A 17,352-nucleotide genomic window follows, 5' to 3' on the forward strand; every position below is an offset into this window, starting at 1 on the left:
GTTTTGTGTGTAAGCGTCAGTGCTACAGGGGGCATTACGTGTGTAAGCGGCAGTGGTACAGGGGTCGTTACGTGTGTAAGCGGCAGTGGTACAGGGGTCGTTACGTGTGTAAGCGGCAGTGGTACAGGGGGGGCGTTACATGTGTAAGCGTCACTGGTACAGGGGGCGTTAGGTGTCTAAGCGGCACTGGTACAGAGGGCGTTTCGTGTGTAAGCGTCACTGCTGCAGGGGGCATGACGTGTGTAAGCGGCACTGGTACAGGGGCGTCACGTGTGTAGGCGTTACTGGTACAGGGGGGCGTTACGTGTGTAAGCGGCACTGGTACAGGGGGCGTTACGTGTGTAAGTGTCACTGGTACAGAGGGCGTTTTGTGTGTAAGCGTCAGTGCTACAGGGGGCATTACGTGTGTAAGCGGCAGTGGTACAGGGGTCGTTACGTGTGTAAGCGGCAGTGGTACAGGGGGGGGCGTTACATGTGTAAGCGTCACTGGTACAGGGGGCGTTAGGTGTCTAAGCGGCACTGGTACAGAGGGCGTTTCGTGTGTAAGCGTCACTGCTGCAGGGGGCATGACGTGTGTAAGCGGCACTGGTACAGGGGCGTCACGTGTGTAGGCGTTACTGGTACAGGGGGGCGTTACGTGTGTAAGTGTCACTGGTACAGGGGGCGTTACGTGTGTAAGTGTCACTGGTACAGGGGGCGTTACGTGTGTAAGCGCCACTGGTACAGAGGGCGTTTTGTGTGTAAGCGTCAGTGCTACAGGGGGCATTACGTGTGTAAGCGGCAGTGGTACAGGGGTCGTTACGTGTGTAAGCGGCAGTGGTACAGGGGGGGCGTTACATGTGTAAGCGTCACTGGTACAGGGGGCGTTAGGTGTCTAAGCGGCACTGGTACAGAGGGCGTTTCGTGTGTAAGCGTCACTGGTACAGGGTGGGCGTTACGTGTGTAAGCGGCAGTGGTACAGGGGGCGTTACGTGTGTAAGTGTCACTGGTACAGGGGGCGTTACGTGTGTAAGCGCCACTGGTACAGAGGGCGTTTCGTGTGTAAGCGTCAGTGCTACAGGGGGCATTACGTGTGTAAGCGGCAGTGGTACAGGGGTCGTTACGTGTGTAAGCGGCAGTGGTACAGGGGGGGCGTTACATGTGTAAGCGTCACTGGTACAGGGGGCGTTAGGTGTCTAAGCGGCACTGGTACAGAGGGCGTTTCGTGTGTAAGCGTCACTGCTGGAGGTGGCATGACGTGTGTAAGCGGCACTGGTACAGGGGTCGTTACGTGTGTAAGCGGCACTGGTACAGGGTGGGCGTTACGTGTGTAAGCGGCAGTGGTACAGAGGGCGTTACGTGTGTAAGTGTCACTGGTACAGGGGGCGTTACGTGTGTAAGCGCCACTGGTACAGAAGGGGTTTTGTGTGTAAGCGTCAGTGCTACAGGGGGCATTATGTGTGTAAGCGGCAGTGGTACAGGGGTCGTTACGTGTGTAAGCGGCAGTGGTACAGGGGTCGTTACGTGTGTAAGCGTCACTGGTACAGGGGGCGTTACGTGTCTAAGCGGCACTGGTACAGAGGGCGTTTCGTGTGTAAGCGTCACTGCTGCAGGGGGCATGACGTGTGTAAGTGGCACTGGTACAGGGGTCGTTACGTGTGTAAGCGGCACTGGTACAGGGTGGGCGTTACGTGTGTAAGCGGCAGTGGTATAGAGGGCGTTACGTGTTTAGGCGGCTCTGGTACAGGGGCGTTAGGTGTCTAAGCGGCACTGCTACAGGGGCGTTACGTGTGAAAGCGTCACTGGTAAAGGGGGGCATTATTATGTGTGTAAGTGTCAATGGTACAGGCTGGTGTTACGTGTGTAAGTGGCACTGATGCAGGGGGTGTTATGTGTGTAAGCGTCAGTGGTACACCTTGGTGTGCTGAGGGTGACGGGGCTGCTGAAGGGGGGTGGATGTGAAGGAGGCTGCTGTGCAGTGTGGTGGTGGAGTGACATGGTAGGGGGGGCTAGCGGCGGCCTTGGTAGTGGGTGTGTGGTGGGTAAGGTGGGTGTAGTAGGTGGTGGTGGGTGGTAAGGGTGTGTGGGTGTCTGTTTGCGTACCTGCCAGTGTGGGCCGTTAGTGAGAATGGTGTGTCCCTTCTCCTATAGTGTGTCATGTGGTGTGCTGACACAGATAGGGCAGGGTCTGTGACTCCAATACACACACACATATACAAACATATTTTATTAGGAAATATATATCCAGAAATATACACACACATCCATATAGATTTCCACACCCCTATATATATATATATATATATATATATACACACACACATCTTAGTGCTCAGCAGTCCTGTAAATCACTGACCCCTCACAGGCTTAATAGCCTGAGCTGTTTGCTGCCTTAAACGCAGCTTAGTTATGGGGCCTCCCTGTGGGCATTACTCCCCCCCCCCCTCCCCGCGATCTGCCTTCTCAGAGACGGACCGCGGCTGCCGTGAGAGCTGTCTGCGGTCAGCCTTTCAGCTCTCCCCCCTCTGCATACAAAGGCGCCGTTCGCGACTCCGCAGCTGTGGCGGGTAGCGGCTAGCAGAAGCTAACCGAGGGAGGGAGAGGGGAAGCGGCGTCCGCGGACTGGGGAGCGTAGGTATGGGAGCGGGCGGCCGGGAAGCGGCTGCGGCTTGGCGCCCAGTGGTGGCTGCTGTGCAGTCCGCGGCTGGGTACAGGCAGTGAATGGTGGCTTGGCGGCCAGCGGCGGCTGTCCGCGGCTGGCCAGGCAGGAGGTGTGGTGAACTTTGCTTGGCTGCTGAAGGGGGGTGGATATGAAGGAGGCTGCTGTGCAGTGTGGTCGTGGAGTGAGATGGTAGGGGGGGGCTAGCGGCGGCCTTAGTAGCGGGTGTGTGGTGGGTAAGGTGGGTGTAGTAGAGTGGGGTGAGGGTGTGTGGGTGTTTGCTTACCTGGCAGTGTGGGCCGTCAGTGAGAATGCTGTGTCTCCTGGTGGTCCCTTCTCCTATAGTGTGTCATGTGGTGTGCTGACACAGATAGGGCAGGGTCTGTGACTCCACCCAGCGTTAGAAGTGCAGCCACAGAGTCACAGGGCTAATATATAGGAGATTGATATATACAGATGTAGCCATGCTCATCTTTGCTGCGATGCAGCACACTATGACACGGCTTGCTGCATGGCATGCTGGGATGTGACTATTTCTAATGGAATTAATTGGTGATTGCCAGCTGCGAATAGTCACAGCCTGGCACACCATGCAGCATGCTGCAGATGAGCATAGCTACATATGTATTATATATATTTTATTACTCACAATCACTGAACCCCAGTGCCTTTGCACACTATATATGCTACAGAGAAACAAAAACTGAACCTGAAAGGAACAGAGAATCGATCCAAAATTGCACTCAAGACAGTCAGCTGTAATTACCGTGTCTGAAACGGTATCCGGACTCCAGGTTGACAACAAAAAGGTCGACGTCATTTGGTCGACACACCTTAGGTCGACATGTACAAAAGGTCAACATGAACAAGGTCGACATTGAAAAAGGTCGACATGAGTTTTTCACGATTTTTTTCTTTTTTTGGAACCTTTTCATACTTAACGATCCACGTGGACTACACCTTGCCCGAAGCATGGAGCGAAGAGAGCCATGCGAGGGGACACGGTGCACTAATTGGGGTTCCCGGTCACTCTACGAAGAAAACGACACCAAAAAAACATAAAAAACTCATGTCGACCTTGTTCATGTTGACCTTTTGTCCATGTCGACCTAAGGTGTGTCGACCAATTGGCGTCGACCTAAGGTGTGTCGACCTTTTTGTTGGCGACCTGGAGTCCCAGACCCGTCTGAAACATAGCAGCCTCATATGTAATAATGTAATAGTAGCTGAGCAATAGGAAGAGCTAGCTCGCTGCGACCATCATAATAGAGCAGGGCGTCCTGCCTTCCTTCCTGGTAACATTTCCTTTCCACCGCAACAGCGGAAATGGTTCTGCCAAGCTCACTCTCCAGTTTAAGGATTTCATATGCAATGGCGAGAAGGTGCAGGTGCAGTTTATATGGCAAGGTCACACAGGGATTCACATTAACACTTACAGCACAGCCTATGTAAACAATTAATGACATACACCTCGGAGAAGATGCCATCATACAAGCAGTTCCTTATTCCATCTAACCCTCTGAAAGGTATCATCATAGTTACACATACGGAACATGATAGTCAGCTTTCTGTTCCCATCTCTCCAAGCTATCAATAGCCCAGATGCTACAGTCCCACGGTTACACCTGACACTTCTCACATGAAAATAAAATATTATATAAAACAGATACTAGCATGAGGATCAGATCTACAAGTGTATAATGGAATCTGAGGTCCCATCTGAGCATAGTAGTCCTCTATGGAGTAGCAGCAAATCAATCCTATGTGCAGTGATGGAAGGGAAACTCAAATATGGACATTACAGTCTATAGAAGTAAAAAGAGACTTTACATTCAACTTCAATGTTTAAATAAAAAGTCCACCAAAAACTCAAAATAGAAAAAAAGAAAAAAAAACTCATTTTGGATGAACGATCCTAATAGATCCACAGATTACATAGGGTCCAACATGCAGGATATCCGGTGGCCTCCAATGTATTCCATGCACCTGCTGCTCCTCTTAAGCCAGGTACACACTGGAGTGCTATTGGCCCGATATGCCATTTCGGGGAATCAGAATGACATATCGCTCAGCCGGCATATTGTCGCAGCTAGCGACGTCACACAATCGCCCCTGCTGCACGGCCAACCGGGCGATAACGCTAGCGAACTAGCTCTATCTAAATGAAGGACAGAGTGAGATGTCGCTCCATCATTAATACACCGTTCTAATGTGTACCCAGGATCCGGTATGTTAGCCCGTTGCCTGACATATCGGCTGGGGACATAACGCTCAGCCTGTACATAGCTTTACTACTGCAGGAGAGATTTATCAAAACTTGGAGAGAGAGAAAGTGGAGAGCGATGAAGTACCAAACAATAAGCAACTCTCCTTTTTCAAACCTAGGCCAGATGCACTAAGCCTTGAAAAGTGATAAAGTGGAGAGTGCTAAAGTACCAGCCAATCAGCTCCTAACTGCCATGTCACAGGCTGTGGGGTATATCCAATTAGCCGCGATGATCTTGCAGGTGCGAGTAATCGCCACAGCGGCCCAAATTCTCACAATAGTGCTCACCAGCCTATAGAGATCCAAGCAATTTTTGGCAAAATGGGGGCCGATTTCAGCTCATAAAGGGTGCGAGATCGGGTACTGTTGCCAGCAATGAAACGCTGTGGCAAAAACACATCTCATCCTTTGCATGTAATTGGATTGTACCCTGTGTTTGAAAAATGGCAGGTAGGAGCTGATTGGCTGGTACTTTATGTCTCTCCACTTTATCACGTTTCAAGGCTTAGTACAGCCTGTAAAGTGACAGATTGGTTAGTTAGGGGTTGATGTTTCAAGCACTGAAAGAGTGCAGAAGTGAACCAATGAAGCAGTTGCCCATAGCAACTAATCAGCTTTGAGGGAGAATGTATCAAGTATATTCAATAAAATGGTAAGTAGAAGCTCATTGGTTGCTCTGGAACAACTATAGCAGCAGGATCCACGTTCGGAATTCCAGCAGTTGAAATAGACGCCAGAAATGCTGACACTGCTCGGAATGCTGGTTCCAGCATCCCGAATGGGATCACAATCCCGACGCTGGCATCCTGAACCATCGACTGGAGAGGTAAGCTGTGCGACCGGGGGTAGGGGTTAGTTTTAGGCTGCGGGGGGAGGGTTAGGGTTAGGCTGCGAGAAGAGCAGGTTAGGTTCAGGCACCCACAGGAAGGGTTAGGGTTAGTTTGAGGAACCACCGAGGAAGGTTAGGGTTAGATTGCAGGGAAGGTTGGCACGTTTACTCGACCCCCGTCAGGATTCTAGCCATCGGGATGCCGCGGTCATTATTCTGACCGCCTGCATCACGATCCCCGGCATTTCAGCCCTAACCCATAGCAGCTGCTTATCACAAAAGGCACTGAGGTCTGTATAAAGTGGACAAAAAATATTTTTACATTTTGTGATGATATTTATGGTTATAAAAAATGTATACTATATACTCTTGATATTTAATAAACAGACTTTATTATCTATATCAGCTTTTCTATTTGTGCCATTGATACATACAGCATTGCTTTTTATCACTTTCGTATACTGGCATACTGTATATACTGTAGGCATATACCTTGAAATCCTTCCTCATCCAGCATCAGTGTGTAATCCTCAGGAGTTTCCGTCAAGCTAAAAAACTTGCACCTGACAAAAAGAAACAGCCAACGTCAATGCTTCTTATACGGGGAGTGTGAGCGCATTTCATAGCACACAAAGGCTAATTTAATGCAAATAAATGCTAAAGCTTAGATAGATACTAACACAATTACCCCACAGGAGCAGAGTGTGAGAAACATCTGAAATGGTACCCAAGTTCAAAATTGAGCCTAAGACATGATAAGCATGTTTTATTTGTCACTAATGTACTGTATAACAACCCATTACTACACACGTCAGCCAGGCAATAACAACATGGGGAATCAGAGTTGCACACTGGAAGCCACAATACTTAACAGCTGCACACAATTGTGACCATATGATGCAATTTACCACCATGACACAGAAACAGTGTTATGGGAACACATTGCTGCGTAATACACAAGTGTGACATTCCGGAATTATTCAGTGATACTTTCATTAAAACTCTGAAAACAGTAGAAACCCATGTGCAAGTGTCTTTCCATGAACTCTCACGTAGCTGGCAACATATGCTCCGGCAGACAGGTTTCCCATGTGTACATCAGATAGCGCTGAGCTTGGGAACAGACCGTGGCATATAATAACATGACTATAATGAGTAGAGATACAATACCATTCGGCCTCATTTGCATAAACAGATATTCTGCCTGTTACAGAAAAGCTGGGTATGCGCCCGGAGAACGCCCCAGTAATTGCCCCTCTGTAATGGGCACTGGGCAGGAGGGGTGTTAGGAGCTGCCTCTGTGTCGCCCTAGCAGGGAACTTTCCGGACAGATACCTGGTGCGGTTCCGTAAGAACAACAACTTGACGAGCGGGTGAGTGTAGAACCACAGCCCGGACTTGTCAATGCTGGTTACGCGCACCCGATGCTCCAGCAGCTGCAGGTCCATGACTGGGAGACCCCAAAATCCAGCAGCGAGAGGCCGGGCCAGCTACAGCCGTGCATGGGATGCGTGAGTGTTCCGGCCCGGGTGAGGGGAGGGCCTATTACAGACACATGGTCACCCGCACACGCTGCAATCTGTTTGGATGTGGAGCTGCGAATGTGTGGCTGTGCCCCTGTGACGCTGTGGGAGCAGCAGCCTGTCTCATCCAGTATAGTGTCGGAGACTGAGGGGATGGCAGCAGGCAGTGCCGGGGCGCGTTAAGGCATGCAGCACCCGCTTCCTGAGGAATCGGGGGGACTGTCTTATTCTAAGTCATTAACATGCATGGACCAAACAATTGCTGAGTGCTCAGTTATAGCTACTGTCTGCTGTAACTGTGGTATTTCATGCCTTTTAGTATCTCCCTATTCATACTTTCTCTGACGTCCTAGTGGATGCTGGGAACTCCATAAGGACCATGGGGAATAGACTGGCTCCGCAGGAGACTGGGCACTCTAAAAGAAAGATTAGGTACTATCTGGTGTGCACTGGCTCCTCCCTCTATGCCCCTCCTCCAGACCCCAGTTAGAGTCTGTGCCCGGCCAGAGCTGGGTGCTCCTAGTGGGCTCTCCTGAGCTTGCTAGAAAGAAAGTATTTGTTAGGTTTTTTTATTTTCAGTGAGATCTGCTGGCAACAGACTCACTGCTTCGTGGGACTGAGGGGAGAGAAGCAAACCTACCTGCTTGCAGCTAGCTTGTGCTTCTTAGGCTACTGGACACCATTAGCTCCAGAGGGTTCGAACACAGGGCCTGACCTCGATCGTCCGTTCCCGGAGCCGCGCCGCCGTCCCCCTTGCAGAGCCAGAAGACAGAAGGAGGAGATAAAATCGTCGGCAGAAGACTCCGGTCTTCATTAAGGTAGCGCACAGCACTGCAGCTGTGCGCCATTGCTCCCACTGCACACCACACACTCCGGTCACTGTAGGGTGCAGGGCGCTGGGGGGGGGGGGGGGGGCGCCCTGGGCAGCAATAAGAATACCTTTTGGCACATTATGCACATAATACAGTCTGGAAAACTGTATATGTGCAAAAAAAAACGCCATTAAGATACACAAAACGCGGGAGAAGCCCGCCGCTGAGGGGGCGGGGCCTTCTTCCTCAGCACACCAGCGCCATTTTCTCTTCACAGCTCCGCTGGAAGGACGCTCCCCAGGCTCTCCCCTGCAGTATCCTGTACAAGTAGGGTAAAAAAGAGAGGGGGGGCACATAAATTTAGGCGCAAATAAGATATAAGCAGCTATTGGGAAAAATCACTCAGTATAGTATAAATCCCTGTGTTATATAGCGCTGTGGTGTGTGCTGGCATACTCTCTCTCTTTGTGGGGTCCTGTCCTCAGTCAGAGCATTCCCTGTGTGTGTGCGGTGTGTCGGTACGGCTGTGTCGACATGTTTGATGAGGAGGGTTACGTGGAGGTGGAGCAAGGGCAGATAAGTGTGGTGTCGCCCCCGACGGGGCCGACACCGGATTGGATGGATATGTGGAAGGTCTTAACAGACAGTGTTAACTCCTTACATAAAAGGTTCGATGACGCAGCAGCCTTGGGACAGCCGGGATCTCAGCCCGCGCCTGCCCAGGCGTCTCAGAAGCCATCAGGGGCTCATAAACGCCCGCTAGCTCAGATGGTAGACACAGATGTCGACACGGAGTCTGACTCCAGTGTAGATGAGGATGAGACAAATGCACAGTCTACAAAAGCCATTCGATGCATGATTACTGCAATGAAAAATGTATTGCACATTTCTGATATTAACCCGGTTACCACCAAGAAGGGTATTATGTTTGGGGAGAAAAAGCAGACACTGACTTTTCCCCCATCTGTTGAATTAAATGAATTGTGTGAGGAAGCGTGGAGTTCCCCCGATAAGAAACTAGTGATTTCTAAGAGGTTACTGATGGCGTACCCTTTCCCGCCAACGGACAGGTTACGTTGGGAAACATCCCCTAGGGTGGACAAGGCGCTCACACGCTTATCAAAAAAGGTGGCACTGCCGTCTCAGGATACGGCCGCCTTAAAGGAGCCTGCGGATAGAAAGCAGGAAGCTATCCTGAAGTCTGTGTATACACACTCGGGTACTATACTGAGACCTGCTATTGCTTCAGCATGGATGTGTAGTGCTGCAGCCGCATGGTCTGATTCCCTGTCAGACAACATTGATTCCCTCGACAGGGATACTATTTTGCTAACCATAGAACATATAAAAGACGTCGTCTTATATATGCAGGATGCACAGAGGGACATTTGCCTGCTGGCATCTAGAATTAATGCAATGTCCATTTCTGCCAGGAGAGTATTATGGACTCGGCAGTGGACAGGTGATGCTGATTCTAAAAGACACATGGAGGTTTTGCCTTATAAGGGTGAGGAATTGTTTGGGGACGGTCTCTCGGACCTCGTATCCATGGCAACAGCCGGGAAGTCAACTTTTTTACCTCAGGTTCCCTCACAGCCTAAGAAAGCACCGTATTATCATGTACAGTCCTTTCGGCCTCAGAAAGGCAAGCGGATCAGAGGCGCATCCTTTCTGCCCAGAGGCAGGGGTAGAGGAAAGAAGCTGCACCAGGCAGCCAGTTCCCAGGAACAAAAATCTTCCCCCGCTTCCTCTAAGTCCACCGCATGACGCTGGGGCTCCACAGGCGGAGCCGGGTGCGGTGGGGGCGCGTCTCCGAAACTTCAGCAACCAGTGGGTTCGCTCACAAGTGGATCTCTGGGCTGTACAAATTGTATCTCAGGGATACAAGCTGGAGTTCGAGGTGACTCCCCCTCGCCGTTACCTCAAATCAGCCTTGCCAGCTGCTCCCAGGGAAAGGGAGGTAGTACTGGCGGCAATTCACAAGCTGTACCTCCAGCAGGTGATAATCAAGGTTCCCCTCCTTCAACAGGGACGGGGTTACTATTCCACAATGTTTGTGGTACCGAAACCAGACGGTTCGGTGAGACCCATTCTGAATTTAAAATCCTTGAACACTTATATAAGGAAGTTCAAGTTCAAAATGGAATCGCTCAGGGCGGTTATTGCAAGCCTGGAAGAGGGGGATTTTATGGTGTCGCTGGACATCAAGGATGCTTACTTGCATGTCCCCGTTTACCCACCTCACCAGGAGTACCTCAGGTTTGTGGTACAGGATTGTCATTACCAATTCCAGACGTTGCCGTTTGGTCTGTCCACGGCACCGAGAGTATTTACCAAGGTAATGGCCGAAATGATGATACTCCTTCGGAAAAAGGGAGTTATAATTATCCCGTACTTGGACGATCTCCTTATAAAGGCGAGGTCCAGAGAGCAGTTGTTAGTCAGCGTAGCACTCTCTCAGGAAGTGTTGCAACAGCACGGCTGGATTCTGAATATCCCAAAGTCGCAGCTGATTCCTGCGACGCGTCTGCTCTTCCTGGGCATGATTCTGGACACAGAACAGAAGAAGGTGTTTCTCCCGGTGGAGAAGGCCCAGGAATTGTCATCTCTGGTCAGGGACCTCCTGAAACCAAAACAGGTGTCGGTGCATCACTGCACGCGAGTCCTGGGAAAGCTGGTGGCTTCTTACGAAGCAATTCCCTTCGGCAGGTTCCATGCAAGGATCTTTCAGTGGGATCTGTTAGACAAATGGTCCGGATCGCATCTTCAGATGCATCGGTTGATCACCCTGTCCCCAAGGGCCAGGGTGTCTCTGCTGTGGTGGCTGCAGAGTGCTCATCTTCTCGAGGGCCGCAGATTCGGCATACAGGACTGGGTCCTGGTGACCACGGACGCAAGCCTCCGAGGATGGGGGCAGTCACTCAGGGAAGGAACTTCCAAGGACAGTGGTCAAGTCAGGAGACTTCACTACACATAAATGTACTGGAACTAAGGGCCATTTACAACGCCCTGAGTCAAGCAGAGCCCCTGCTTCAAAACCAACCAGTGCTGATTCAATCAGACAACATCACGGCGGTCGCCCATGTAAACCGCCAGGGCGGCACAAGAAGCAGGATGGCGATGGCAGAAGCCACAAGGATTCTACGATGGGCGGAAAATCACGTGCTTGCACTGTCAGCAGTGTTCATTCCGGGAGTGGACAACTGGGAAGCAGACTTCCTCAGCAGGCACGACCTCCACCCGGGAGAGTGGGGACTTCATCCAGAAGTTTTCACGCAGATTGTAAACCGTTGGGAACGGCCACAGGTGGACATGATGGCGTCCCGCCTCAACAAAAAGCTAAAAAAATATTGCGCCAGGTCAAGGGACCCTCAGGCGATAGCTGTGGACGCACTAGTGACACCGTGGGTGTACCAGTCGGTTTATGTGTTCCCTCCTCTTCCTCTCATACCCAAGGTACTGAGGATAGTAAGAAAGAGAGGAGTAAGAACTATACTCATCGTTCCGGATTGGCCAAGAAGAACTTGGTACCCAGAACTACAAGAAATGATCTCAGAGGACCCATGGCCTCTCCCTCTCAGACAGGACCTGTTACAGCAAGGGCCCTGTCTGTTCCAAGACTTACCGCGGCTGCGTTTGACGGCATGGCGGCTGAACGCCGGATCCTAACGGAAAAGGGCATTCCGGATGCAGTTATTCCTACGCTGATAAAGGCTAGGAAAGACGTGACAGCAAGACTTTTTCACTGTATATTGCGAAAATAGGTTGCTTGGTGTGAGGCCGGGAAGGCCCTACAGAGGAATTCCAGCGGGGTCGATTCCTGCACTTCCTACGGTCAGGAGTGACTATGGGCCTAAAATTAGGATCCATAAAGGTCAAGATTTCGGCACTATACATTTTCTCTAAAAATGAACTGGCTTCACTGCCTGAAGTTCAGACGTTTGTTAAGGGAGTGCTGCATATTCAGCCCCCTTTTGTGCCTCCAGTGGCACCTTGGGATCTTAACGTTGTGTTGGATTTCCTGAAATCCCACTGGTTTGAGCCACTTAAGACCGTGGAGCTAAAATATCTCACGTGGAAAGTGGTCATGTTTTTGGCCTTGGCTTCGGCTAGGCGTGTGTCAGAATTGGCGGCTTTGTCATGTAAAAGCCCTTATCTGATCTTCCATATGGACAGGGCAGAATTGAGGACTCGTCCCCAATTTCTCCCTAAGGTGGTATCAGCGTTTCATTTGAACCAACCTATTGTGGTGCCTGCGGCTACTCGGGACTTGGAGGACTCCAAGTTACTGGATGTAGTCAGGGCTTTGAAAATCTATGTAGCCAGGACGGCTGGAGTCAGGAAAACTGACTCGCTGTTTATCCTGCATGCACCCAACAAGCTGGGTGCTCCTGCTTCAAAGCAAACTATTGCGTGCTGGATCTGTAACACGATTCAGCAAGCTCATTCTGCGGCAGGATTGCCGCATCCTAAATCGGTAAAAGCCCATTCCACAAGGAAGGTGGGCTCTTCTTGGGCGGCTGCCCGAGGGGTCTCGGCTTTACAGCTTTGCTGAGCTGCTACTTGGTCGGGTTCAAACACATTTGCTAAGTTCTACAAGTTTGATACCCTGGCTGAGGAGGACCTTGCCTTTGCTCATTCGGTGCTGCAGAGTCATCCGCACTCTCCCGCCCGTTTGGGAGCTTTGGTATAATCCCCATGGTCCTTACGGAGTTCCCAGCATCCACTAGGACGTCAGAGAAAATAAGAATTTACTCACCGGTAATTCTATTTCTCGTAGTCCGTAGTGGATGCTGGGCGCCCGTCCCAAGTGCGGACTCTCTGCAATACATGTATATAGTTATTGCTTAACTAAAGAGTTATTGTTATGAGCCATCTGTTACTGAGGCTCAGTTGTTGTTCATACTGTTAACTGGGTATGGTTATCACAAGTTGTACGGTGTGATTGGTGTGGCTGGTATGAGTCTTACCCTGGATTCCAAATCCTTTCCTTGTTGTGTCAGCTCTTCCGGGCACAGTTTCCCTAACTGAGGTCTGGAGGAGGGGCATAGAGGGAGGAGCTAGTGCACACCAGATAGTACCTAATCTTTCTTTTAGAGTGCCCTGTCTCCTGCGGACCCCGTCCATTCCCCATGGTCCTTACGGAGTTCCCAGCATCCACTACGGACTACGAGAAATAGAATTACCGGTGAGTAAATTCTTATTTTTACATACTGTAGTAACATACCTCCACATGACCATGTGAAAAAGTGTGAATTTGTACCTGGACAACCATGGGCCCAATTCAGATCTGATAGCTGCTGTGCGTTTTTAGCATGCAATTATCGATTGACTGCGCATGCATATGCACTGCAATGCGCACCCTCGTCACCATACAGCGATAAGCTGGTGCGAAAATTTCAATCGCACAGCCATACGCAAGCTGATTGACAGGAATAGGCAGTCTGTGGGGGGTAACTGACCGTTCACAAGCGTTTTCTGGAAGGGATGAGACGTCAGCTCCGGACCCGACCAGCCTGTTCTTTTCGCACTGTAGGAGTAAGTCCTGGGCTGCGCACAGACTGCACACACTGGAAAAACCATTCAATGGTGAGTGAGTTGCGAACGGATTTGCAGCTGTCCGCTGACTGAGGGACATTTTGGCACGGCATACACATGTGATCGCACACTTGCACGGGGTGAATTTACACTCCCCCTTGGGCGGCGACTATCTGATCGCAGGATAACAAAATTAGCAGCACAGCAATCAGGTCTGAATTGGGGCCCCATGCTGGTATGTACTTAAGCACATACAGAGAAGAAAAAAAAGGTAGGAAGAATATTGCTTTTGCACAATGCGGGTAATTCAGATGTGGTTGGAGTTGCTTTGTGTGCTGCACAGTACCAATTATTGGTACTTTGCGCATGTGCAGGACCCGTTGTACGCATGTGTACACAGGTCCTGCAGTATCAGAAGCAGTCCAGCATCAGACTATCAGTGATTGACAGTCTGATGCCGTTTGGGGGAGGGGGCGGTGATGGTCTCCGTTTCTCCAAATGGAGGTGTGTTGACCGCGGTTAGTAAGAGGGATGAGTTCATGGGTCACATAGCTGGTCAGTGGTGCCGGGGAAGATCGGATTCTGCGTCCTGAGAGGCAGTTCGGCTCAATAATGCAGTGCCTCCTGCTGCATAACCATATTACAGTTATCGCTGCTGCTTTTATGTAAACAGCAGTGATGCAACTCCAACCACATCTGAATTAACACCAGTATGTGCTAGTAGATTCCACTTCCCGGCAGCAGTGCAGACATGATGTAATACTGTAATTCTGGCAGTCAGTGACCGCTGACGCGCACACCAAAGTTGCTACTGAGAGACAGACGTCCGAATACGGTCTCCAGGACCAGCATACACCTTCTGGTCACATCAGAGCCCAGAAATTGGCCAGCACTAAGCCGCAATTAAAACATCAGCTGCCATAGCCGCTTGTACTGCAAGTGGATTTGTATAGCAGCATGGCTGGGAGATAGCTGACGCACACCACTCTGCCAGATACACCAACACCTTATCTACATTTCTACGCTGCTGAAAGAAACCCAGAAAAATACCTAGACTCCTGGTCACAGTAGAGCACAGGTTCTCAAACTCGGTCCTCAGGACCCCACACGGTGCATGTTTTGCAGGTCTCCTCACAAAATCGCAAGTGAAATAATTAGCTCCACTTGTGGACCTTTTAAAATGTGCCAGTGAGTAATTAATGCTGGGTTACCTGCCCAGGGTCACTTGCTGGGTTACCTGCAAAACATGCACTGTGTGGGGTCCTGAGGACCGAGTTTGAGAACCACTGCAGTAGAGCCTAGAAGCCGTCTGGGACCATGCTGCACTCTATCATAGTAAGGGCCGTGGGGCATGCTAATAATGGCGGCAGGGGTGTTGTCAATTTTATTGGTGGGGCCCACATCTACTTTGCCCCTGGGCTCCCACAAGCCTTAATCCGGTCATGAGTAATGTCACATGGAGATGGCGTTATGTTAATGCTGTTCTGGCCCATTACACTAGTCATTTGAGACCTTACTGATAGGGTGCAGTACCATATTTCCGTATGTCTTCTGTGTTGTTGTTTCTGTTTGCTGGTGAGATTTATCTCTCATTTTAGCATATATTATTAAAAATGTAGTGTGACATTGTATTATACACCATATTTTGGTGGATCAGTACCCCAAACCAAGAGTACTTTTTTCTATTTTAGTTACTTGTATACTACATATTAGTCTCATGGGAGCACCTCCATGGTTTGATTAGACATATCTATACAGGAATTTGACACCCATGGAGTGAATCCACCTTTTGTTTTTCCTTACAACTCGGGGGTACTATACCAGTGCTTAGGTCTTCTCCCCATTCCTCTTTTCTCATACGTCCTAGAGGATGATGGGGTCCACTTTAGTACCATGGGGTATAGACGGTTCCGCAGGAGCCATGGGCACTTTAAGACTTTTTCAGAATGTGAACTGGCTCCTCCCTCTATGCCCCTCCTCCAGATCTCAGTATAGGAACTGTGCCCAGGGAGACGGACAATTCGAGAAAAGGATTTACTTTTAAGTTAATGGTGAGATTCAGACCAGCTCACACTTCAACCATGCCGCACAACATGGCATTCAACCTAACACATGCTAACCAGCATGAACATTACAGCAGACTGGCCGCACTCTAGTGGAGCTCTACTGAGTTCTACTAAAAAGACTTTAGGTTTTTTATTTTACAGGGAGACTGCTGGCAACAGTCTCCCTGCTTCGTGGGACTTAGGGGGAAGAAGTAGGAACCAACTTCCTATGTAGTTCATGGCTCTGCTTCTGCTGACAGGACACCATTAGCTCCTGAAGGGTACTGAACACTAGCTGTGGCTATGCGCTCACTCCCACAGCACGCTGTCACCCCCCTTACAGAGCCAGAAGTCAGAAGACTGGTGAGTAGTATTACCGGAGATCTGCAGAGAGGGACCTCCGGTCATCGTGACGGCTTAAGGTACCGCGCAGCGTGGGAGGGGGCGCCCTGGGCAGCATGAAACCTCTCACTGGCAAAAGGTAGCATATGATGTTGTGGCATAGTCCTACACCCCCACCAGTATAAATATTAGAAATTAGCTCTGAGGAGAAACGCGCCATTACAGGGGGCGGAGCTTCTTCCTCAGGCAGCCAGCACACTGCTCAGCGTCATTTTTCTCTCACCTGCTGCAGGGAAAGAAACGCTGATCCTCCTCTCCACTTCTGAATCAAATATCAGGGTGCAAAAAGGGGGGGGGGAAGTGTGTAAATTTGGGCGCTCAGTCATATTGTTGGCATTGTATAAGCGCTTAAGGTCTCTGTGTTAAAAGTACATGTTACAGGGATTTTTTCTTTGGCGCTGAGTTGTGAGCTGGCAGTTCCTGTTCTGTTTCCTTCTGACAGATTTTGCTGTGGGTCTGTCCCCCATAAGCCCCAGAGTGTCTGTGGTGTGATTGTGCACGTGTGTAACATTTCTGAGGCAGGGAGCTCTTCCCCTGAGGGAGCCATTTTAGGGACCGAGAGTTGTAATGTGGTGGCGCTGCCATCGCACCACGAGCCTGAATGGGTGAAAGAATTACGTGATGGTGTGAATCATATCAGTAAGAGATTGGGTAAGTCTAAGTCTCATGCAGAAAACTGGAGAAAATCAGTGGAAGATGTGATTTTTAATAGTTCTGCCTTTCTCCTACGTCCTAGAGGATGCTGGGGACTCCAAAAGGACCATGGGGTATAGACGGGATCCGCAGGAGACATGGGCACTTTAAGACTTTAATGGGCGTGAACTGGCTCCTCCCTCTTTGCCCCTCCTCCAGACCTCAGTTACATTCTGTGCCCAGAGGAGACTGGTCACACACTAGGGGAGCTCTACAGAGTTTCTCTGAAAAAGACTTTTGTGAGGTTTATTATTTTCAGGGAGCATTGCTGGCAACAGGCTTCCTGCTTCGTGGGACTGAGGGGAGAGAAGCAGACCTACTTCTGTGAGTTCAAAGGCTCTGCTTCTTAGGCTACTGGACACCATTAGCTCCAGAGGGTCTGATCACTTGGTATAGCCTAGCTGTTCGTTCCCGGAGCCGCGCCGCCGTCCTCCTCACAGAGCCTGAAGTAAGAAGCCGGGTGAGTAGCAGAAGCAAGAAGACTTCAGAGGCGGCAGAAGACTTCAGTTCTTTCTTGAGGTATCGCGCAGCGGTCGCGCTGCGCGCCATTGCTCCCACACACACAAGGCACTACATGGGTGCAGGGCGCAGGGGGGGGGGCGCCCT

General features: G+C 50.3%; 1 protein-coding gene across 1 annotated transcript in view; it reads right to left on the reverse strand.

Moving 5' to 3' along the window:
- Window positions 1-7,551, reverse strand: part of CASTOR1 (cytosolic arginine sensor for mTORC1 subunit 1) — a 137,556-nt gene extending 130,005 nt beyond the window's left edge. The window contains exons 1-2 of the mRNA XM_063913379.1: window positions 7,069-7,551; window positions 6,226-6,296 (exon numbers count right to left, since the gene is read on the reverse strand). Coding sequence (XP_063769449.1) covers window positions 6,226-6,296; window positions 7,069-7,181 — 184 coding nt within the window. The 5' untranslated portion in view covers window positions 7,182-7,551. The remainder of the gene's footprint in view (window positions 1-6,225; window positions 6,297-7,068) is intronic.
- Between the last annotated feature and the right edge of the window lie 9,801 nt (window positions 7,552-17,352).

Source organism: Pseudophryne corroboree, chromosome 1 (genome assembly GCF_028390025.1).
Source record: "Pseudophryne corroboree isolate aPseCor3 chromosome 1, aPseCor3.hap2, whole genome shotgun sequence".
NCBI classification, from domain to species: Eukaryota; Metazoa; Chordata; class Amphibia; order Anura; family Myobatrachidae; genus Pseudophryne; species Pseudophryne corroboree.